General features: G+C 44.9%; 1 protein-coding gene across 2 annotated transcripts in view; it reads left to right on the forward strand.

Annotated features, from left to right (window-relative positions):
- Window positions 1-25,293, forward strand: part of LOC134493842 (histidine--tRNA ligase, cytoplasmic) — a 41,126-nt gene that overhangs the window by 5,451 nt on the left and 10,382 nt on the right. For both annotated transcript variants that reach the window (XM_063298642.1, XM_063298643.1), the window contains exons 3-7: window positions 4,533-4,652; window positions 7,810-7,905; window positions 9,316-9,441; window positions 18,079-18,186; window positions 18,861-18,959. In XM_063298642.1, coding sequence (XP_063154712.1) covers window positions 4,533-4,652; window positions 7,810-7,905; window positions 9,316-9,441; window positions 18,079-18,186; window positions 18,861-18,959 — 549 coding nt within the window. The remainder of the gene's footprint in view (window positions 1-4,532; window positions 4,653-7,809; window positions 7,906-9,315; window positions 9,442-18,078; window positions 18,187-18,860; window positions 18,960-25,293) is intronic.

Genomic DNA, 25,293 nt, shown 5'->3' on the forward strand with positions numbered 1-25,293 from the left:
CTGCCGTACTCCTTTCCCAATCTTAAACCAGTCCGTTGTTCCGTGGTCTGTTCTTACTGTTGCTACTTGGTCGTTATGCAGATTCTTCAGGAGGCATACAAGATGACTTGGTATCCCCATACCACTAAGAACTTGCCACAATTTGTTATGGTCCACACAGTCAAAGGCTTTAGAATAGTCAATAAAACAGAAATAGATGTTTTTCTGAAACTCCCTGGCTTTTTCCATTATCCATCGGATATTGGCAATTTGGTCCCTAGTTCCTCTGCCTTTTCTAAACCCAGCTTGTGCATCTGGCAATTCTCGCTCCATGAACTGCTGAAGTCTACCTTGCAGGATCTTGAGCATTACCTTACTGGCATGTGAAATGAGTGCCACTGTTCGATAGTTTGAACATTCTTTAGTGTTTCCCTTTTTTGGTATGGGGATATAAGTTGATTTTTTCTAATCTGATGGCCATTCTTGTGTTTTCCAAATTTGCTGGCATATAGCATGCATTACCTTGACAGCATCATCTTGCAAGATTTTGAACAGTTCAGCTGGGATGCTGTCGTCTCCTGCTGCCTTGTTATTAGCAATGCTTCTTAAGGCCCACTCAACCTCACTCTTCAGGATGTCTGGCTCTAGCTCACTGACCACACCGTCAAAGCTATCCCCGATATTGTTATCCTTCCTATACAGGTCTTCTGTATATTCTTGCCACCTTTTCTTGATCTCTTCTTCTTCTGTTAGGTCCTTGCCATCTTTGTTTTTGATCATACCCATTTTGGCCTGGAATTTACCTCCGATGTTTCTAGTTTTCTGGAAGAGGTCTCTTGTCCTTCCTGTTCTATTGTCTTCTTCCACTTCTACGCATTGCTTGTTTAAAAATAATTCCTTATCTCTTCTGGCTAACCTCTGGAATTTTGCATTTAATTGGGCATATCTCCCCCTATCACTGTTGCCTTTTGCTTTCCTTCTTTCTTGGGCTACTTCTAGTGTCTCAGCAGACAGCCATTTTGCCTTCTTGGTTTTCTCTTTCTTTGGATGTATTTTGTTGCCGCCTCCTGAACAATGTTGCCAACTTCTGTCCATAGTTCTTCCAGGACCCTATCTACTAAGTCCAGTCCCATAAATCTATTCTTCACCTCCACTGCATATTCCTTAGGAATATTAGTGAGCTCATATCTAGCTGATCTGTGGGTCTTCCCTAATCTCTTTAGTCTGATCCTAAATTGTGCAATAAGATGTTCGTGATCGGAACTACAGTCAGCTCCAGGTCTTGTTTTTACCGACTGTATAGATGTCCGCCATCTTTGGCTGCAAAGGATGTAGTCAATCTGATTTCAATGTTGTCCATCTGGTGAAGTCCATGTATAAAGCCGTCTCTTAGGTTGTTGGAAGAGAGTGTTTGTGATGCAGAGTGAGTTGTCTTGGCAAAATTCTATCAGCCTATGTCCTGCTTCATTTTGTTCTCCCAGGCCATGCTTACCTGTAATTCCAGGTGTCATTTGACTGCCCACCTTAGCATTCCAGTCTCCCGTGATGAAAATAACATCTCTTTTAGGCATGTTGTCCAGTAGGTGCTGCAGATCCTCATAGAACTGATCAGCTTCTTCAGCATCTGTGGTTGGGGCGTATATTTGGATCACTGTGATGTTAGATGGCTTGCCCTGAATTCGAATTGAGATCATTCTGTCATTTTTTGGATTGTATCCAAGCACTGCTTTAGCCACTTTACTATTAATTATGAAGGCTACTCCATTTCTTCTGTGGTCCTCTTGTCCACAGTAGTAGATCTAGTGGTCATTTGATGTGAAGTGGCCCATTCCAGTCCATTTCAGTTCACTGACGCCCAAAATGTCTATCTTTAATCTTGACATCTCACCAATAACCACATCCAATTTGCCCTGGCTCATAGATCTTACATTCCAGGTTCCAATGGTGTGTTGATCCTTAGAACATCGGATTCGCCGTTCACCACCAGCACCGTCGGCCGCTAGCCGTCCTTTCGGCTTTGAGCTAGCTGCGTCATCACGTCTGGGGCTAGTTGAAGTCATCCTCTGTTCCTCCCCAGTAGCATTTTGACCATCTTCCGACCTGGGGGTCTCATCTTCCGATGGTATACCGACATATCTCTGGTTGTACTGATCCATTTAGTTTTCACGGCAAGAATACTGGGGTGGGTTGCCATTACCTTCCCCAGGGATCGCATTTAGTCTGTCCTCTCTGTCGCGACCTTCCCGTCTTGGGTGGCCCTTCACGGTTTAGCTCATGGCATCATTGAGGTGCTCAAGCTCCAGCACCACGACAAGGTAACGATCCTTTGCTGAAGCTTTTAACCCTATTAAACCTAAAAACCGATTATTATTCTACCTTACAGGTGTCTTATAAATATTATGAATCAAACCTTTGAAAAATCCAGTCAAATCATTAAAATGAAATAAAAATGAAAAATGAAGTTATATAAGCCTTAATGTCAGACCAAATATATATTCTTAATTTTTTTTATCCCACATCAAAATAAACCAGAACATTTATTTGTCTCCATGTTTACATATAAGGCATTTTTCATAAAGACATCAAACAGCCCAACTGCCCCACTTAAAAAGTCAAAAATCCTCCCACAAAGCAAAACCATTTCGTTCCCAAAACAATCCCTTAAAGGAAAAAAAAAACCATCAGTATCTTGCAAGTCGGACTGTAACTCCTTCATCACCAGAATGTATTCATCGCCTGGCATTTCTTCAAAGAGTTTGCTGTCAGGAGAAATATCTCGCTCTTGATAGAACTCTTCCGCTCCCTCAAAAGCGTCCACAAGCAGTTGACACATTTTAGAGCAGATATTTTCTAAAATATCCCAAATATCTTTCAGAATAACTTGATGAATATCATGGAAAGTCTCTTTTGAGATCACAACGGAACCCAGAATGAAGGTCTGAGAAGGTTTCCTTAAGGTCATCCATCTTTCAGGCAGTAGATTATGGCGCCCCCTGGATACATGGCTAGCACAGATCGGAACTAGCGGGTTACGGAAAGGCTTCGGAAAGTTATTGAGTGATATTGACAAAAGAGAAAGTGTTCTAACCAGCAGCTGCAGAGCCCAAAGAATGGAAGTGAAAGTTTTAGTGGAAAACTGAAGACTCAAAAGGACAAAGTCAACATGTAGGAAAATATTGAATCCTTCAAATTAAATACAAAAATAGTAACAGGGAGATGATTATTTATTATCACTCCTTAAAATTTAAATGGGAAGTAAGCCCACAATTAAAAAGAAGTTTTAAGATTAATCCAGAAATAACGACGAGTACCAAGAGATTCGTTTCTTCTTGCTGTGGAAAGCCTCTCTTGGGGTAGAGAAACTTAAAAAATATATAAATTGGGTGATTTAGAAATGGGAAAGGCTTGACCTAGTGTCCCATTAGGCTGTAGCATGGTCTGGAAAATGATGGCATCCCCAACTCCCATTTCCTCTTACCAGATTGACGCAACACTGATTGCCATCCTCAGGCTACAAGGCGACATTCTGGAATACAAATGGGATGATTCCAAGTGTTTTCTGTCCAGCCATAGTCCCACTGGAAGTCGAACCACTTGGATTTTTAGAAAGACCTTTTTCGCTTGTGGGATAATGTAACACAATTTTGAAAGCCTACCAGAGTAATTCTCCTGCATAACTCACACTAAGTGTAATTATGGTAGAATCTCTTTTTCCCCTCGTCTGGACTCAAGAATCTCTCCTGTAATGGCTTTGTTTATTCTCTTAACTGTTTTCTGCCTCCTCTGTGTTCTATGGTCCATCACAGTTTGCAAACAGAGCAAGCTTTCCCCCATTGTTGCCTTTTAGCCTCTGTTTCTTAAAAGTATGCTGTCCAATATCCATACCTTTATTAGGGCCAATAAATATCAGATACATATTTAAATAATGGCTCTCAAATAATTTGTGGCAGTGAATTCTATTAGATCATTCATAATCAATTATGTATCACCTTTAAGATAGATTTTTACAGATTTAGTTTAGCAGTAAAATTATTTTGTAATAATACATCAAAACCATATTTGCTGTAATTTTATTATGTTCTGAAATTGCAAGAAATTCAGTAGAACTACCCACTACTAATGGGTCATTAGTACTGTACATCTTACACACATGGAATAACAGAATCTGGATAGATGTTTGCAGATACAGTACAGTTGTTTGATATTTCCTGTGCACATCTCTGTAGCATGCATTGTAATTTGGTTTGTCCTATAATTAGTGCTGGGTGATTAATCCAAACCATTGAAGTTATGAGAGAAAATGAGAAGAATTCCATCCATCCTTTTCATAATCGTAACTTTTAAAATCTGCACCATGTTGTCCCCATTCACTTTCTATTTTAACTAAGCTAAAAGCTCCATATAATAAAGAGCTGCTGTGAATTGTTTTCTTTTGCTGCTGTTCTCTACTGTGTCAAGCTTCACATCCACACTTTCTTAATGTATCACACTTTCAATAGGATGGAAGTTACTGAGGTTGTCTTCTAACCCACACCTTTCATTTTTGTTTTCAGGGTACTCGGGACTATAATCCCAAACAGATGGCTATCAGGGAGAAAGTCTTCAGCATCATTACCCAATGCTTCAAACGTCATGGAGCTGAGACGATAGATACTCCAGTATTTGAATTAAAGGTAAGATGGCACAAGTTAGGGATGGCAACAGTTCAGGTATATTTTTTTATTTAATGAATAACCTTCAAATCTGTAACTTCAAACAACTCAGAAAATGAACTGAAAATAAAAATATTCTAAGAAGTAATTCCCCACTGAGCTTTGCATCCTAGACTGTCTCCATAGTTAGCTCTCTCAGTATTTGGCAAAGCCCCCATTCTTCCTAATTATTTATTTTTTCCTAAAGAGTGGGGGGAAGAGGCAGAGGGAGAGGAAGAGAACCTTCTTGGGAAAACAGAGTGAGATGGGAGAGAAGAGTGTGTGCAGAAAGAATGTAGCTGTGAAGAGTAGGCGTAGCCAAAGCGAGAGTGAGGTGCATGCATGCATGCATCTACTCAGAGAGGTAAAGGTAAGGAAGGGTGATTCCAATAATTTAAAATTAATTCCAGCTAGCTTATAGAAGCTCCTGGGATACTTTTTTCAAAATCCTAAAGGTTTCCAGTGTCCCCCAAAATTGCAAATTCATGCTATGGCTGTTTATCTTAGAGTAACCCTATTGACCTCAATGCTACTTATTTCTAAATAGCCATGGATATGCTGCCATTGCAGTGTTAATTATTTTACATTTAAGTATTTTGATACAGGTATACCGTCCTTTTTTTTAAAGAAAAATTTACAGAATTTTCTGACATGTAGATTTCCTCTCCAGAGAAACTTGTGTATTAAGAACCCATCCTATGTCCTCAAATTACACTTAAGTATAAATAAAATAATCAGCAATGCACTGTTAACACTAGTACTAAAACCTAAAACTAGAAGTTAGAATTAGCTAAAAAAAACCCACTTCTTTTCAGTTACTATATTAATGTAATTATAGATGCCTTCAGCAAGGAAGAGTTTCACACCCAACCCAGGCTAGTAAACCTATATCTTTATTGCTTTATGTAGATGATGCTGTCATACTATCACAGACACCAGCAGGTCTTAGAAGAGCCAAGGGAGCACTGGTCCATTTCTCTAGGGGAGGTCATTACAAATTAACTATGAAAAATCAAAGGTCCTGCATTTTGCAAGGGGCTATGTGAAGTTTTACTGGACCCTTGAAGGACACATAATTGAACAAATCCCATGTTTTAAGTCCCTGAGATTTGTGCTACATTATTCAGAGAAGTGACATAATCATATATCTTGGGTTGCTCTGAATACTTGGAGGAGTTCAGCAGTAATCATCTCTTCTTCTCCAGAGAAGCCCAGTATGTACCACCTGCTTTGAAGCTTTTTGAAGCCAAGACTCAGATATTGGGTAAAGGCCCACTTTCAGCCTCAAGGCATCTTATCCTAACAGATAATTACTACTCTTCTTGGAAACACCAAATGAATTACAAACTACATAAATGAGTTTTACACTGAGATGCTGATGTACTTGAGATGAGATCAGGCAATGGTAGCTCTTAAATAATTCTTGACATAGAATTACTAACAGAATACACAGAAATATCACTTTGAGCTCAATTGGGGCACAGCAAATTCCATTTTAAACCAGCATTATATCTGGCCCAACTTACAAATATCAAACTTCAAAGGGACTTTACACTACTGTGATTTAATATCTTGCCATCAGCAAAAAAATCACCTATGCTGAAAGGTTTTGCCCCTGCAAAGGTGGAAGCACTGAATTCCAAGATAATATCCCGCTGTACTGTAATTTTTACCAAGACACCTGCAATGAGTTACTAACACGTCTTCTTAGCCCATTTCCTGGTCAGACAAGAATTCTATGTGCAGCTTCTTTTGGTTGATATACTTGCTGTTGGAAAGTTTCTATTGGTAGCCTGTAGAATTTGTGCATGTTGACAGCAAAGTAGGTTATGCATGACTACAGGCCTTTTTGTTATGCTTTTTTATCATGTATATCACATTGTAATTTGTATTACATACTTTTTTTTAATGAAATCTAGGTCAGTGACTTGTAATAAAGTTTGAATTCTAAATATAATGCAATAAGTTAACAGTATAGAAATAATTGTACTGTAAAATCTAATAAAATATTTAGAAGTTACAATTTACAGTTCATTCACACATGACCAAGGATTGATGGGGCAAATGTAAAGATACCAATCGAAGTGAATATTTGTAGCTCAGGGTTGAACTGTGGAGTCCTTGGTACTCTCTGAGCCTTGTTGTTTTCTTGCAGACGTTTCATTGCCAGACTAGGCAACATCTTCAGTGCGAAAAGGGAGTGGGCCTTGCTCTCAGTTTATATACAGTGGCTTGCCCTGCTTGTGTTGGTGGGGGTGTTGTTCTCTCCTTGGGAGTTCTTTGATTGGGCTGTTGTTTGCTGCTTGGTTGATTGACTGAGTTAATAGTTCCTTGATTAGGGTGTATTGTGCTGTTTGATGGTTCATCTGGTGTCAAACCTAGTGTTGATTTTTGTGTATCTGGGTGTTGATTGCTGGCAAGGGAGTGTACCGTAAAAGCCAAAAGACCAGTACTTTCTGATATGGTCATTTGACTAATCAATAAATTTATTCATTCACAAAGTACCAAGACACCAAGACTTATTTAGTCAAGTACTGGTTGTTGCACCAACACATATCAGATTTTCCTGGTTGTTTTGTGTGTTTCCATCTGTTTGCTTCCCAATCAAACTATCACTTCCTCCTACCATACAAGAAAGAAGCCTTACTCTCATTGCCATGTACAACTGCCTCTTTGTGGTACTGCCATGGCTCTGAAACATCACTCCGGTTGAAGTCTGCCATGCATTCTCTTTGAAAGTTTTCCACAAGGAAGTAAGGCAAAAACGGAAATCGGTTTAAAATCTGGTCTCCATACCTGATGGAACAGCCTTCCTGCACTGCTCTTCCCTTCCTATTTATATCAGTGCTGTTCATTATTTTGACATTTATATTGTATCTGATTAATTGTACTGGTTTCTGTTTTCAGTTTCTGTTTTTTTGTTTTTTGTTTAAGCTGCTATTTATATGAAGTAGAAGAAAGGAATGGAAATGATTCACTGTTATTATTTTTATTCAGATGCCAAGCAATTGTGACCTTTATAAGAACGTTGTGACTAGAACTTTTATTGGTCTCTTGTAAGAACATTATTTACTGCTACTCCTATCTGTCATTTCTTAGTTCTTGTTCCTCTCTTCTTTCTTACTCCTTTTCTTTTTAGGAAACCTTAACAGGGAAATATGGAGAAGACTCCAAGCTCATCTATGATCTGAAAGACCAAGGAGGAGAGCTGCTATCTCTTCGCTATGATTTAACTGTATCCTAAGGCCTGGTATTCCTGTCATAAATATAAAATGGTAAGCGGGCATCTTGAGCTTACATTCCATATTCTGTGATCAGAATTATTCAAGCTCAGTCCATACACAAGTTACTGAAGCATTATTTTGATAGTTCAACTTGTTGATTAAACAAATTTTCAACTAGAAATGAGGAAAGAGGGAAAATATATAGGTATCCAGGCAATTTGATGCTACTATCTGAAAGAACGGAAGTCACAACAGGTCCTATGATCCATTGCTAAAGTATTCCATTTCTGAGGATTTATTTTCACAGCCTGCTTTTACAAAAATTATGAAGTCGCTTAATGACATCTAGGCAGACTTACAGTATATCCACTTACATGGGAGCCTGTTCCGTTGAGGTATATTGAAGATGACTTTAGTGAGATTTACTTTTGAGTAGGTAGTACAAATCTGTGCTGTTATCAACATTTTGCAGAAGATAAATCTAGGCAGTAATCTGATATCTTCAACACATTGGATCAAACAAAATACATTGGTTCAACTCCATAAAGTTAGCAAACAGGAATAGAATAAAATCCAGATCTGTAGTTCTGGACAGAGTGAATCCATTGCGCAGTTGTAAAGATTTGTTTCTGAACAGAGAAACAAAAATTGAAGTGACAAACCAAAAGGAAGGAGAGGAGACCGTAGTGATGTTTTCTTTTGGACTCTTAACAGAAATAGTTAAACCCTGTAGAACTGTGAGACTTACAGTAAATTTTTCAAAGAGGATTGCTGAATAATATAGCAACTACTGGAAAATGAATTTCAAGCTGCTTAGGAGGAACATAATAACACATCTCTGTACATGCACTTAGGAACAAGATATCTGTCTTATATCAGTGGGATATGGATTATATCCATCAATTGGGGAAAGGTCATAGGGTCACGGCTTCTTATTTTGGGCTTGACTTCCCATTTTGCTCCTCGTACATTCTTCCTCTCCTGCTGGTGTTTTGAAGGGGCCTGAAGACCTGGCTCTTCACCCAGGCTTTTGGTGGGGATGACTGAAGCCTTCTTTTAACCTAGGTTGTTTTCTTTTGTTTCCGCCCAGTTTGTTATTCTCCATCTCTACCCTTCTTTTGTTTCTTGTTTTTATTGTCTTGTTTTTCATATTTTAAATCATTTGTAAACTGCCCAGAGTTGCTGGAAGTCAGGCAGCATATCAATTTAGATGATGATGCCTTGGTGGCATCTTTGAATTACTCAGTCGTCTAAGGGATGGGGTATCTCCACGTTAATGCCTTTTAATAGTTTCCACTTGAGAGATGTTACTTAGCAGTAAAGGTTCTTAGATTTCCCCCTCTGCTCTAGTAGAATCTTCACAGAAAGAAAGATGTTTTGCCTTAGGATTTCAAGTGTTCTCCTTAGCCCTCTTTGTCCAGGTGCCATTTGCTCGTTATTTGGCTATGAACAAAATCACCAACATTAAACGTTACCATATTGCTAAAGTCTACAGACGGGACAATCCAGCCATGACAAAGGGACGTTACAGGGAGTTCTATCAGTGTGTAAGTACATGCAATCTACCATTGGGTTATATGTAACTAATTGGCTTCCTCCACAGTGGAATGCATAGCTCCACAGTATTGGATACAAATGTGGGCAGTGTTACCTAATGTTACCAACAAGTTTCTATCTCCTTAGTTCATATGATCATATATCTGGATAGTTCTGCAACTAGTCCTGGGATGATGACAACATTGTTTCTCTCTATCTTATCAATACCAATAGAAAAGAATATCTGTAGCTCAGGGTTGAACTCTGGATTCCTTGGTGCTCTCTGAGCTTGGTTGTGTCATGAGTGCCGTTGAGCTGAAGACATCAGCACAATGGCACACATGACAATAACAAGGAAACAGGGGAAGGGGCTCAAGATAAGTAGCCATCAACTTACAAAGACTGAAGGACAAGAGACAATGGCTAAACGGATCGCGAGGCACACCCAAGCTGTTAGCGCTAACACAACGGAGATCGCCCAGCTGACAGCAATCACCGGAGGAATAGGGAAACCGATGATGGGCGATCCCGGAACGCCAGCGGGGCCTCGCAACCCCTCACCTACCGGCAGGACAGCGTGTTGGACAAAGGGGGGTGACGTAACCGCGAGTGAGGGGGCGCTGACCGGCGCGGGGTATTTAAACCCCGCACCGGCGTGCTCCTGTCACTCTCAGCTTTTTTCCTATACTGTATCTACACTGCGAATAAACCAGAGCCTGTTTCACGGAATCAGCGTCTGTGTATTACTCGGAGGTAGGCAGCGCATGACATAAAGCTGAGAGTCATAAACTCAGCCTCGCCGAGCCCCACCGAACGATAACGAGCCGCGGGAGGAGTAGACGGCGAGAAGACCAGGAAGATGAGGCCGGCGCGACGCGGACAAGGGGGGCGAGCCGCACGGCAAGAAGCAGAGGAGGACCGATCGAGGCCAGAGGCACCGCGGACTCCCGGAGCCATGGACGCCCACCCGACCCAACCCGAGCCTCAGCTCCAACCCCAAGGGGAGATGGCGACGGAGGCAACCTGGCCACGGGAGGGAGCAACATACCTCCCGAGACCAGCGGAGAACCCCGCGCCCCACATCGCACCCCAGCAATGGGCGTGGAGCGGCAACCCAACGGCGGTAAGCACGGGGGAGGACGAAGAAGCAACCCAGCAGACGGCGGAGGAAGCGGACCAACGGGCGAGAGAGACTGAACCCCACCGGCAACCCACCCCCGCCGACACACCGACGGAACCGGCCCCAGCGGCGGAGCGGATCGCGGACGAGGACGCACAAGCTAGACTCGCGGCCATGGAGACCCAACTGAAGGAACTCCGGACCATGCTTCAGTCGCTGATGCCCCCCGCGCCGCCCAACGACGTCCCCGCACAGGTCCACACCCCGAGCGAAGCGCCGAACCCCCACGGGCCAAATGAAGGTCAACAAACGGCCCAGGCAGACGACACCACAGGCCGGGAAGCGAGAGGAAGGGGCGCACAAAACGCCCGGGCCCCAAAGGACTTCCCCATCTTCTTTGATGGGAACCCCGCGAAACTGTCGTTCTTCATCACGAACGCCAGGGAGTTCATGGGGAGGCACGGACACTCCTACGACTCCGAAGCGGACAAGATCGCTGCGGTGGCGATCAAACTACAAGACCGGGTGGCGGACTGGTACGTCCAACTGTACGAGTCCAGCTCCCCCGCCCTCGCCAACTTCCCCACCTTCATCAAAGAGATGAAAAGCTACTTCGAGGACCCACTAGCCAAAGTGAGGGCGAAAAGCGCACTCCAAAGACTTAAACAGGGCGCACGCACTGTCCCGGACTACGCCCTCAAGTTCAAAGCCCTCGCGGGGAAGGTCAACGACTGGTCCGAGACCACCCTGCTGGAAATGTTCAAAAGGGGGCTCAACCGCGACGTACTTCAATGGGCCCTCTACCGCGACGACCCAGAAACTCTACACGGGTGGATCCACCTCGCGGGGAAAGCAGAACACGCGCACCGCACCTTCCTCATGACAACTACGGAAGACACGAACGACACCTGCAAAAAGGTACCCGCACCACACGTGGGGACGGCCGGCCCCACATACCCTAGGAAGAAATTTATTCGTGGGCCCTGCGGGAGGTGTGGAAAACTAGGGCACAAGACGGCAGATTGCTTCGCCAACCGACCGCCGACCAGTGTGCCTAAACCCACCTCGAAAACTAGCCCCAAACCACCTAACCCTCCGCCGCCCCCTCACTGCCGAATGACCGGAGCCACAGCGACACCAGAGGAAGGCTGGGACGCCCACTGGGGGGAAGAGGACGACGTAGACCCAGACCAGCCGGCGGGAAACGCTCCCCGCCTGCCCTGAAACGCGTTGCGAGGCAGGCGGTGGGACAGCAGCGCGGACCACCTCGACGGAACGGCGAAAGCTCCGTGATAATGGCGGCAATCAAACTCTCTGCCGGCAACGGAGCCACCACGGCCGCAGCACTAGTGGACTCGGGGTGCTCAAAAAACCTCATCCACCCCTACTTAGTCACCAAACTCGACCTCCGCTGCTTCCCCCTCCCCACGCCATTGGCATTCCACCAGCTGGACGGCTCAACAGCGGGAGGGAAACCAGCCATGATGCAAACCGAGCCGGTCACCCTGCAAATGGGCACTCACACCGAACGCACATCGTTCGTTGTCACCCACATCGGACGACCCATTGCAGTCCTGGGAATGCCATGGCCCGCGACAAACAACCCGCGCATCGACTGGGAGACCCGCACCTTCACATTTGGCGACGGCGAGTATCGGGCACCAGTTCCGGTGGGCAGAACCAACCCCACTGTGGGACGAGCAGAGGCGACTACACAGGACAACGCCGCTACCACAGCAGACCTACCGGAACAATACGCCGACTTCTCCGAGGTCTTCGGAGAGGCGGAAGCTGACCAACTACCCCCCCACCGCAAGATGGACTGTCGGATCGACCTGCTGCCCGACGTCCCCTTACCTAGACCGAAGATCTACTCGATGACCCCGAAGGAGATGGCAACCCTCCGGGAGTTCATCGATAAAAACCTAGACAGGGGATTCATAGAGCCAGCATGCTCACCGGTCGGAGCCCCTGTCTTATTCCAGGAGAAGAAAGACGGCACCCTACGGCTCTGCACCGACTACCGGGGCCTAAACGCGGCTTCCCTGTCCAACAAATACCCCTTACCCCTGGTGAAAGACATGCTCGCCCACCTGTCCACGGGCAAAGTCTTCTCCAAACTGGACCTTCGCGAGGCGTACTACCGCATCCGAATCAGGGAGGGGGACGAATGGAAGACTGCGTTCAACTGCCCCCTAGGCGCCTTCCAGTGCAAAGTGCTGCCGTTTGGACTCGCGGGGGCCCCTGGGGTGTTTATGCAGCTCATCAATGAGGTCCTGCATGAACACCTGTTCAAAGGGGTCCTTGTCTACATAGACGACGTCCTTATCTACACTAAAACGCACAAGGAACATGTGGCCCTAGTCAGGCAAGTCCTCGACAAACTCAGAAGGGCGCAGCTCTATGCTAAACCCACAAAGTGCGAATTCCATAAAGCGCGCCTAGACTACCTGGGGTACCGAATTTCCAGAGACGGCATAGAAATGGACCCCGCAAAAGTCGAGGCGGTGCTGAACTGGGAACGCCCCCGCAACAGACGCCAACTCCAGAGCTTCCTCGGCTTCGCGAATTTTTACAGGTCATTCGCCCGGGGGTTCGCAGAGATAGCCCTCCCCCTAACGGACCTCCTCAAAACCAAAGGGGTGGGGGACACCCGACGCGCCAAGAACCCAGGCACAGTATTGAATTGGACTCCCGCGTGCCAGACCGCATTCAACAAGTTGAAAGCGCTGTTCACCACGGAGCCAATCCTCGCGCACCCGGACCCAGAACGGCCGTTCGTGGTCCAAGCCGACGCCTCAGACTTCTCCCTGGGGGCCATCCTACTCCAAAAGGACCCCGCAGGACTTCTGAAACCATGAGCCTACCTGTCGAAATTTTCCGAGACAGAAAGGCGATGGCACGTCTGGGAGAAAGAAGCCTTCGCGGTAAAATCGGCGCTAGAAACATGGAGACACCTACTCGAGGGAGCCACCCAACCATTCGAGGTCTGGACCGACCACCGGAACCTCGAGGCCCTCCGAACGCCCAGACGCCTCAGCCCAAAACAGGTCCGATGGGCCCAGTTCTTCAGCCGCTTCAACTTCCAGCTGAAGTTCATGCCAGGTAAACAGAACTTCCTGGCCGACGCCCTTTCCCGACTGCCCCAAGACGAAGAGCCCGCCCCAGACACCATTGGGACGGTCCTATCCGCCTCTCAACTGGGGATGGCCGTGACCACCCGGAGCGGCGCTCGGAGGCAGCTCGACTCTACGGCGCAACCGACGGCGGGACAACCGGTGACCAGACGACGCCAACCGCAACTACCAGGGGGGATACGCACGGACCTCGCCGCCACCCTCAAAACCGACCCCTGGTTCCTGGCAAACCCCGACAAGGTAACGATGGCACAGGACCTGGCATGGGGGGAAGGCAGAATCTATGTCCCGGACTCGCAACGCCAAGCGATCTTGCATAGATCCCACGACGCCAAGCAAGCGGGACACTTTGGGTTCCTTAAGACCCTACACCTAACAAGGCGTCAATTCTGGTGGCCCGCGCTAAGACGAGACGTGAAAGCATACGTAGCGTCCTGCCCAACGTGCGCCAGGGCCAAACGGGCACCAGGCAAACCCGCGGGGCTTTTACAACAGGTGGCAGAACCCTCCCGCCCATGGGAGGAAATCTCCATGGATTTTATAGTGGACCTCCCACCCAGCCAGAAGAAAACGGCCATTTGGGTGGTGAAGGATTATTTCTCGAAACAGGCCCACTTCATCCCCTGCACGTCGGTCCCGTCCGCACAACAACTAGCCAAACTCTTCCTCATCCACGTGTACAGGTTACACGGATGTCCCGCACGTGTGGTGACCGACAGGGGCACACAGTTCACTTCTAAATTCTGGCGGGCCTTCCTAAAGCTGACGGGGACCCAACAGGCCCTATCCACTGCCTGGCACCCCCAGACGGACGGAGCCACAGAGGTCCTCAATGCCACCCTAGAGCAATTCATACGCTCATATACCAACTATCATCAAGACGACTGGGCCGAACTGCTCCCGTTCGCCGAAGTTGCATACAACAACGCCGTCCACACGAGCACGGGGAAAACTCCGTTCGAGGTAGTCTCGGGGCGCGACTTCGTCCCCATACCGGAGCTACCACAACCCCCGGAACCCCAGGTGGACGCTAGCGACTGGGGACGGAAGATTGCGGAATCGTGGCCAATAATCACGGCAGCGCTGAAGGATGCACAGGCGGCCTACAAAGAGCAGGCCGACAAGCATCGGCGCCAACAACCGACGTTCCAAGCGGGGGATATGGTCTACCTATCCACCAAATTCCTAAAGTCACCCCAACCCTCGAAAAAACTGGGGCCTAAGTACATCGGGCCGTTCCGAGTCACGCAGATAGTGAACCCGGTGGCAATACGCTTGGACCTGCCACACAACCTACGGAGACTCCACCCGGTGTTCCACACCAGCCTCCTGAAACCGGCAACCACCTCTCGATGGCACCCAAGCACGCCACTGCCCTCACCGGTGATGATCGACGGGCAACATCACTTTGACGTAAGGGACATACTCGACTCTCGCAGGCAACGGGGAACTTTACACTATTTGGTCAGGTGGAAACACTTCCCCCACCCAGAATGGGTGGCGGCGCACAACGTTAACGCGCCTGACCTGACCCGGGCTTTTCACCGGGCATACCCCGATAAGCCAAAACCAAGACTAGCAAACCGTCACCTGCATAACCCCTCCCCCGCGGGCCCCCCCCGCCTACCGTGCCCCAAGGGAAAGGGCCCCCCCAAGCCCGCGACTTGGGTGGACCTCCCCCCCCCGGGACTCACCCCCCCCCCGCCCCGGGCCCACGAGGCAGTAACAAGCGGTCGCCAGCACCCTCCCCCCGCCCCGGGCCCACGGGGGAGTGGCAAGCAAGTCAACAGTGCATCCTGGGGGCAACGCCCAGGAGCACACATAACAAAGGCGACGCACTTAGAATAAAAAATAAGGGCCCTACCTGGAGCTGATAAGCACCCGACCAGCCACGCCTCTCTCCTCGTCGAACTGAGCCAAACAAACAGGGTGTGACCTGGGCATGCGCACTAAGAACACACCCTAGAGAGACACGTGGTAGAGGGCGGAAGAAAGGGAGGGGCGAAAAACACTCCGGCGGGAAATTCAAAAAAAAAAAAAAAAACCATTTTGACAGCTCTCCTGGTAAAAAACCAGAAAACCGGGGGGGGGCACTATTCGGACAGGGGGCAGTATGTCATGAGTGCCGTTGAGCTGAAGACATCAGCGCAATGGCACACATGACAATAACAAGGAAACAGGGGAAGGGGCTCAAGATAAGTAGCCATCAACTTACAAAGACTGAAGGACAAGAGACAATGGCTAAATGGATCGCGAGGCACACCCAAGCTGTTAGCGCTAACGCAACGGAGATCGCCCAGCTGACAGCAATCACCGGAGGAATAGGGAAACCGATGATGGGCGATCCCGGAACGCCAGCGGGGCCTCGCAACCCCTCACCTACCGGCAGGACAGCGTGTTGGACAAAGGGGGGTGACGTAACCGCGAGTGAGGGGGCGCTGACCGTGCGGGGTATTTAAACCCCGCACCGGCGCGCTCCTGTCACTCTCAGCTTTTTTCCTATACTGTATCTACACTGCGAATAAACCAGAGCCTGTTTCACGGAATCAGCGTCTGTGTATTACTCGGAGGTAGGCAGCGCATGACAGGTTGTTTGCTTGCAGATGTTTCATTACCCAACTAGGTAACATCATCAGTGCTCAGTGCTAGCGAGTGTGGGGGTTTGCTCCCTGAAGCTTGCCCTGTCAGTGTTGGTGGGGATGTGGTTTTCTCCTTTGTTTGTTTAAACAAACAAGCAGAAAACTTGGCCCTAACCAAGGAACTACCAAGGAGACAAACAATCAAGCAGACATACAATCACATAGAAAACAATACCCTAATCAAGGAACTACCAAGGAGAAAACTACCCCCACACTCGCTAGCACTGATGATGTTACCTAGTTGGGTAATGAAATGTCTGCAAGCAAACAACCAAGCTCAGAGAGCACCAAGGAATCCAGTTATCAATTTCCATGGAAATGTTTACCCCTTGGAAGGGGGGTATTGCCATGTGCAATGTACATTTATACTGAGAGCAGATCATTCTACATCTTTGGGAGGCTTTCAGTGTTTTTCAGGGTGGCTATCGGTGCCTTAAATCTTAATCTACACATATACACGGAATGTTTGATCACACCCACTCTGGGAAATATAAGCTAGGTTCACCCACAGGGCCATGAATTTCCCATCCTTGCTATACAATAATGTTTTTTTCTTCCCCCAGTGAAATTTGAAATGGCCTCCATATGTGCCAGTGTAATTTTATCAGAATAAATGATAGTAACACAGTACAGTATATAGATGTCTTTATATAATAACCATATATGTCTTATTCTAAAGTTTATTGTAATACTGATTTTTTCTCCAAAATTGTGTAAAGACATCTGGGAATCTCTCATGTAAGAACATAGTACGGGTAGAATTATTTAACTATGTGAAAGAAATAAGAGAGATGGTTGTGATGAGAAAATGTTGATGTTTTCTTGATATAAACGATTTAGAATAAATGAAGAAAATGAATAATCTTATAGGACTCAGAATCTCTGTTTTAAACATGTTGGATGTGGCTATTTTTTTTTCTGCTGACGTGACATTTTACACTATCATGTGCATTATCATGCGCATTAATGGCAGTATATGAATACATCGCCTACAGATTTAACACAGTCATTTTCAGCAATCATGTGCCATAAAACAGCACTTAGTTTACGTTTTGCCTTTATCTATATTCATAATACTACCTGATCTTGATTTCTCTGTTTACATTTAGCACTTTTTTCATTGTTTGCCAGATTTAAGTAATTTAAGATCCTGTGGCTGTGTTTAGGTGATGTAACAGAGACATTCACTTCCATTACTTACTCCCAGACATTGGTCATCTCAGTTAGTTGCGAAGTAGCCGTTTTCTGAGTCCTCCCAAGCACTGCAGAGGAGGCTGGGAAGCCATCGCTTCCTTGTTTTTCCTTCCCCCTATCAGAATAAAAAAAAATGCTGTAACGCCATTTGGCAGTTATTGTAGTAAAGTCAGAGGACCTTACCCATTTCCATCCCTTCATGCTCATTTTTCAGACTTGTCCCTATGATTATGGATGGGGGCAATTAAAAACAGACAGATGCCTAAAGAAGTCCCATTCCTGTAGGCTACTCTGGGATTTATTTATTTGTCTGTCTCAGAAATGCAGACAGTTAGCCCTCCAGTAAGCAGTTTGCGTCACTGGAGGATGTAGAGGGTTTAGCCTCAAGCAATCCCAATTGCCTCAGTGTGTGCTGTATGTCAAATCCCAGAGGACTGCTTTTCTGATTCCAAGACTTGCAACGATAGCTCCTCTATACTGAGCAATGCAGGCAATGACTGGTTCACTGCTGGACAGTTTATACTTAATGGATTTTCTTATCTGCAATTTGTAACCCAGGATTTTGACATTGCTGGACACTACGACATCATGATCCCTGATGCTGAGTGTCTGAAAATTGTGCATGAGATTCTAAGTGCCCTACAAATAGGCGACTTTCTCATCAAGGTGAGTACAAGACCTAGGCCAAGGTCTATTTTTTTTTTCTCACAGTTGTGATTCAAGCATTAGAATGATTGTAGTCAATTACTACTTGTATTTTTCTTTGATTTCTGGCAACAAACGGTATACTTTAACTATTGAGACATGATTTTTATATGTATTTGTATATGGCAACTAGAATTGCCCGCATTTTGGAGTGAGAGTATTGCTGCTTACTCGTCAATATTGGTGTCCCAGCCATTCATTTCTATCCTGCAGAAAGTAAAAGAAGTTCTGGAAAGATCTTAATGCAAGCACATCTTCAGCCATAGTAGCTACTGGATGATTTGGGACCAGTTGTATCTCAGTCCAGTCTATCTCACATAGTTGTTGTGGGTAAATTTTGAAAAAGGAATATTACACATACCATTTTGAGTTCCTGGGAGAATCTAACCAAAAAGCATGCAAATAAGTAGAATTAGGTATGCCAGAAGAATGCTCAAAATTTTCCTAGACTGGAAGTAAAAATAGATTAAACATCCAGTAGTCCCTAGTACGTGGCCCAGTGAGAAGGACTGGAATCGCTGTAAACCAGTGCTCCAAGGTCCAACCTACAAATAGTCCAGGAAACGTACCAATAGTATCAAAATCTGCCAAGAGAATTAGGATTGCTGTTTGAAAACATCTCAACTTCCTTCTAGGTCAATGACCGGCGCATCCTTGATGGGGTGTTTGCAGTCTGTGGGGTTCCAGACAGCAAATTCCGGACCATTTGCTCCACTGTAGACAAGTTAGACAAGGTAAGGAATTTGTTATTAGGACAACAGAATAATAACTCAAGTGACTAGAAAACCCAGGGAAATATATTTTGCCATCATAGTCATCGGCCATAAAATGCAACAGCATTCTTGTGGCTGCTGTTACAGAAGCTACAACAGGAAAGAAGACATAATTTAACTTCAGCATTCAAGAAGGTAGATAAGGACATCGGGATGGGCAACTGTTGAGGGGTCAGGGGCCACAACTTAGGTTCCTGACCTTCCAGATTGCTTCAGAAAACCATCTAACCAGAAGGGGTGGGGGTGAACATTTTTTATTCTCCCCCCTCTCCCCCCCCCCACTTCTCTGGTTTTTAAGACTGGGAAATGAGTTTTTCCAGAGAAAAAATGCCAAAATCTGCAGGCCAGAATCAGCCCCAAAACTGAACCTATGCAGGATGTTAAGGTGGAAATGATAGCAAGGGGTCTCATTCTATTCCCACACTTAGTTTTTTAGGGGGAAGTGGAGCCAAAATTCAGCTACCAAATTTCTCAGAGTGCTGGTGGTAGGTTATGGGTTGCCCCTGGTTTATAGGCAAAGCTCGTAAACAATCCATTCTAATCTAGAAGCTTTGTGATGAGAAAGAACCCATCAGCCAGAAATATTTCTGGTTCTGATTTCAAAGAGATAACTTTTAATGAAGGAGTTAATGAAACTGAATAATACTCTGGTTTCTCTTCAGATCGTATGAACTGAGTAAGACAGATCACAGGGTCCTGATCTGTCTCCCAGTAGACTTGACAATTCAGAGAACCAGTCTGAAAAGCAAAGAATAAGTTTGCATTACATCTCACATTTATTATTTAAGGAAAAACAATCTTCAATTCTATTTACAGATTTCGAATGAGCGGGAAGAAAGGAAGGGATATAGATTTCTTTCAGTGTAGCTGTGCTATAGATCCAAACCCTTAGCTTAGCTAAATGGTTCCCTTAGCCTATAGCAGCATTTCCCAATGGGGACAATTATATCTCCTGAAGGACAATTTTGAAGTTCAAGACTACAGTGAAACCTAAGGGGGCAGGGGGAGGTTTTGAGAAATATATGGTGATGTTCAATGTCAAGATTATTCCAGTGCTTTTTTCCACAGTATCCAGTCTCATTTTTCATAACTATAAATAAGGATGCACTAGATTTATAAGTCAGAATTAATAAAGAATTAGGTGAAGATTGTCGTGAGAGTAGAGATTATCAAATATTACTAAAATGGTGAGGGCATATAATAATTGTCCATATTAATCATAAAATTATACACCCGTCTTTTATTTCTCTGCAGATAGGCTTTTGACTGTGATGCTATTTATAACTAATTTATTTATTAATTTTTATCTTAAAAACTATAACATTTTAGAAAATCATGTTTAACAAGTACTTTAACTTTTAAAACAACTCTGTCATGTAGCTTGGGGAGGGGGGTTGTCTGTGGATGCCACTGGGGAAAAACCTGTGCCACAAGGACCATAGGTACCCACATTGCTCATAGCGTGATCTTGAAATTTTTCTGGAGATTCATCCATAGCCTGCCAGATGTGCCCATGGCCACGCTAGAAGACTGCAGATGCTCCATCCATTCTATAAACACAGGAAACTCCTAAGAACATTTTTCTCATAAGTAGAATAAGCAATGACTTGCTCTTTGAGAGTGGCAGAAAAAAGTTGAGAGTTCATACATGGAATGTTTGGGGGGAGTTCAAGTTGAAATTTTAGAGTATGTTCATGTCAGGTTTGGGGGGTTCTAAGTCTTTTCTAGAGTGTTGTAGAGTATTTTGCAACCTGTGGCTGAGATAGTTTCCCATTTTACTTCAGGCTGAGAGCCTACTATTTTTTCTTAGGGCCACCAGATATTTAAATTTATTTATTTAATCAATTTATATAGCTGCTCATCTCAACAATGACTCTGGTGGTAGACAATGATAACAATAAAACCTCGCTGTGCTCACATCATGCCTCCCTGGCCACTTGCACACCTCCTTTAGCCTCGCTGCACTTGCACCACGCCTCCCTGGTCACCTGTGCACCCTCATGCACCTTTCCCCAGCCGGCAGCAGCCACCCCAAACCCCACTGTGCTCATGCCGCACCACCCACACACCCTCCCCAGCCACTTGTGCACCCTCTCTCACCAGGCAGCAGCCACCTCAAGCCGTGCCATGCTCGCGCCTCCTGTGCACCCTCATGCACCTTCCCCAAGCCTTGCTGCACTCGTACCATGCCTCCTCAGCCACCCACACCCCCCCTCGCTCCCTGTCCCACCCAGCAGCAGCCACTTACCTGCCTTCCGGCCTGCTTGTGAGCCACCTGGGATTTCCTGCTGGCTTCTCCACTGACTTTGGTTGTTGGAAGCTGGCAGGAAGTTGCAAGGAGGTGCTTGCTTAATGACCCATCACTAAGCATCGCTAAGCAGTACAGTCACATGACATCTTGGTTTACAACAGAAATTCCAGTTCCAATTGCCATTATAACTTGAGAACTACCTGTATTTCCCCAGTTGTAACAATAGTGAAGGAAATTCATGTGGTAGCATTTCTTTATTTTTTACTGGCAATATTAGTCCTGCCAAATGAGACTCCCCCATCTTATCTCCTTTCCTTTCCTTTCCTTTCCTTTCCTTTCCTTTCCTTTCCTTTCCTTTCCCTCTCTCTATATACAGTATATTGAGAGAAGCCAATTTTCTTGGAATATATAAATCTACTCTGTAGTGAAACTTTATGCTGTAGCATAGCCTGGGTTTATGGCAATTATAGATTTGATTTCAGGACCGCCTGTAGTCAGATTTGAAGAATGATCATGAGAGCTGAATTCAAATAAGAGGTTATTGATTTTATAATTGCTACTGTGTCTTACCTCCTACAAATTCAGAAGGCCTATTCATTTTCTTTGTAATTAGCTTTGCTTACTTGACAGGTAAACATTAGAAATTGCCTGAATAGATGAACAGGCTAGAATTGTAGATGCTAGACTTGTAACTCTGTTTAATAACAACAGCTGTGCTAATAAATTAAAGAGGAGTTATCAAGAGCCTTGAGGCCCCTAAAAGTCCATTCCTCTTATAAAACCCCCAAAGCTCCTTGAAAACTGGTATACAGTGCATTTGGAAAGTATTCAGACTCCCTTCACTTTTTTCCATTTTGTTATGTTGCAGCCTGATACTACAATCAATCAAATTCATTTTTTTCTCATTAATCTACACTCAGTACCCCATAATAACAAAATGAAAACAGAATTTTAGAAATGTCTGTAAATTTATTAAAAAGGAAAAGCTGAAATATCACATGTACGTAAATATTCAGACCCTTTACTCAGTATTTTGTTGAAGCACCTTTGGCAGCAATTACAGCCTCGAGTTTTTTTCAGTATGACGCGACAAGCTTTGCACACCTGGATTGGGGAATTTTCTGCCATTCTTCTTTGCAAATCCTCTCAAGCTCAATCAGGTTGGATGGGAACCATTGGTGGACAGCCATTTTCAGGTCTCTCCATAGACGTTCAATAGGGTTCAAGTCAGGGCTCTGGCTGGGCCACTCTAGGACATTCACAGAGTTGTCCCTAAGCCATTCCTGTGTTGTCTTGGCTGTGTGCTTAGGATCGTTGTCATGTTGGAAGGTGAACCTTTGGCCCGGTCTGAGGTCCTGAGCACTGTGGAACAGGTTTTCATTGAGAATATATCTGTACTTTGCTCCATTCAGCTTTCCCTCAACCCTGACAAGTCTCCCAGTCCCTGCTGCTGAAAAACACCCCCACGGCATGATGCTGCCACCACCATGCTTCACTGTTGGGATGGTATTGGGCAGGAGATGAGCGGTGCCTGGTGTCCTCCATGTTGGCAGATTGCTGGGAAAGCCTTTGGCCCAGGAGAGATCAGAAAAGTGACACACCAGGCATTTCTATAAAAATAATTTTATTTACAGAAAGCAAAACGAAAGCAAAACATATTTAAAAGTCTTGGGCTCTCAGTGAGAGTAGCTTGACTCTCTACATGTCTGCACAGAGAGGAACAGAAACTAAAACAAGTCCAGGCAAGTTTCTCCCCCCCAGGTGCTGCAACCATTAACACGTGAAAAGGAGACAATTGAATTCAACCTCTTCACCCGGCCAAAATGATTAGTTATCATAGCAACCTTAATCTGCAGTAGAAAACATTAACACTCCAGACATAACATTCAGAATTGAGGCCAAACAGTTCAGTCTTGGTTTCATCAGACCGGAGAATCTTGTTCCTCACAGTCTGAGAGTCCTTCAAGTGCTTTTTTGCAAACTCCAAGTGGGCTTTCATGTGTTTTGCGCTGAGGAGAGGCCTCCGTCTAGCCACTCTGCCATAAAGCCCAGGTCGGTGGAGGGCTGCAGTGAGGGTTGTCCTTCTGGAACTTTGTCCCATCTCCACACGGGATCTCTGGAGCCCAGTCAGAGTGACCATCGGGTTCTTGGTCACCTCTCTTACTAAGGCTCTTCTCCCCCAATTGCTCAGTTTGGCCAGGCGACCAGCTCTTGGAAGAGTCCTGGTTGTGCCAAACTTCTTCCATTTGAGAATTATGGAGGCCACTGTGCTCTTGGGAACCTTCAGTGCAGCAGACATTTTTTTGTAGCCTTCCCCAGATCTGTGCCTTGCAATAATCCTGTCTCTGAGCTCTGCAGGCAGTTCCTCTGACCTCATGGCTTTTGCTCTGATACAGTATGCATTGTCAGCTGTGAGGCCTTCTATAGAGAGGTGTGTGCCTTTCCAAATCATGTCCAGTCAATTTAATTTACCACAGATGGACTCCAATCAAGGTGTAGAAACAGCTCAGCAATGATCAAGAGAAATGGGAGGCACCTGAGCTAAATTTCAAATGTTGTTTTACAGGGTCTAAATACTTACATACATGTAATATTTCAGTTTTTCCTTTTTAATAAATTTACAGACATTTCTAAAATTCTGTTTTCACTTTGTCATTATGGGGTACTGAGTGTAGATTAATGAGAAAAAAAATGAATTTGAACGATTGTAGTATCAGGCTGCAACATAACAAAATTGGAAAAAGTGAAGGGGGTCTGAATACTTTCCGAATGCACTGTATAAGGTATGCTTCCATGTAAACTAGCAGTTAGTATACAACAAATAAGACTACTAGCTATACTTCATTAATTTGTCTAGTTCTGTTTTAAAACAATTTAAATCATTGGCTATCACCACTTTTGATGGCAATAAATTCTGTAGTTTTCACTGTACATTGTGTAAAACAATCAAATTTAACAGTCTTGAATTTCATTAGATAACCTCAAGTTTAATATTGTAAGAGATAATGCTTTCCTGTCCACATTTTCCATGCTATCCATAATTTCACATACTTCTTTTAGATTTTTCTCTTATCGGCCTTTTTTGTAAACTAAAATTTATTTATTTATTTATGAAATTTATATGGCTGCCCAGCTCACTCATGGTGACTCCAGGTGGCTTACAGAAATAAAACCCCAAATACAAAACCCACTACACCCCCACTCCCCCGGAGACAACAATATATTCAAACAAACCACTTGATGGGCTCTGTATCAATCTGGGATCCCCATGCTCACTGGCAAAACCATGTCTTCAGGGCCTTTCAGAAGAATATTAAGGTGGGGGCCAATCTTATCTCCACAGGGATGATGTTCCACAGGAAGGGAGCCACCATGGAGAAGGCCCTTCTTCTCGGTCCCTCAAGATGGACCTCCTTAATGGGAGGGACCTGTAACATACCCTGCCTCCCCAATCTGGTGGGTTGTATAGATGTAACTGGGGAAAGGCAGACCTTCAAATAACCTGGCCCCAAGCCATGTAGGGCTTTAAAGGTGATAACCAGCACCTTGAATTGGACTTGGAAACAAATCAGTAACCAATGCGCTCCCACAAGAGAGGTGACACATGTGCCAATCTAGATGTATCCCAAAGATTGTTCTAGTTCCTTGTAGGGTAGTTGTTCTAGGCCCCTAATCATCTTGGTAGCCTTTTTCTGCACATTTCCCAGCTTTACAGTATAGCTTTGAGATGCAGTGACCAGAACTGAATACAATATTTCAAATGTGATTGCCCCATAGGGACAATCACATCTGAAATATTGTAGGACGTTACTATATTATTTGTTTCATTTTCAATCTTTTTCCTAAAGATTCTGTTCAAAGAAATAATTTTCCTTTCCTGCCTTCTTTTCTTCCCAATTGTTGCATGTTTTTGAATAGAATATTCTGAAAATTACTAGTCTTCTACATTCAGGAGTATTTAGAATTAGAGTAGGAAAAACCACCCACAATCCCCTTTTCAGGAGAGATGGGCGGTGATCGAAATTTGAAATATAAATAAATAAA

The sequence above is a fragment of the Candoia aspera genome, chromosome 3 (genome assembly GCF_035149785.1).
Source record: "Candoia aspera isolate rCanAsp1 chromosome 3, rCanAsp1.hap2, whole genome shotgun sequence".
NCBI classification, from domain to species: Eukaryota; Metazoa; Chordata; class Lepidosauria; order Squamata; family Boidae; genus Candoia; species Candoia aspera.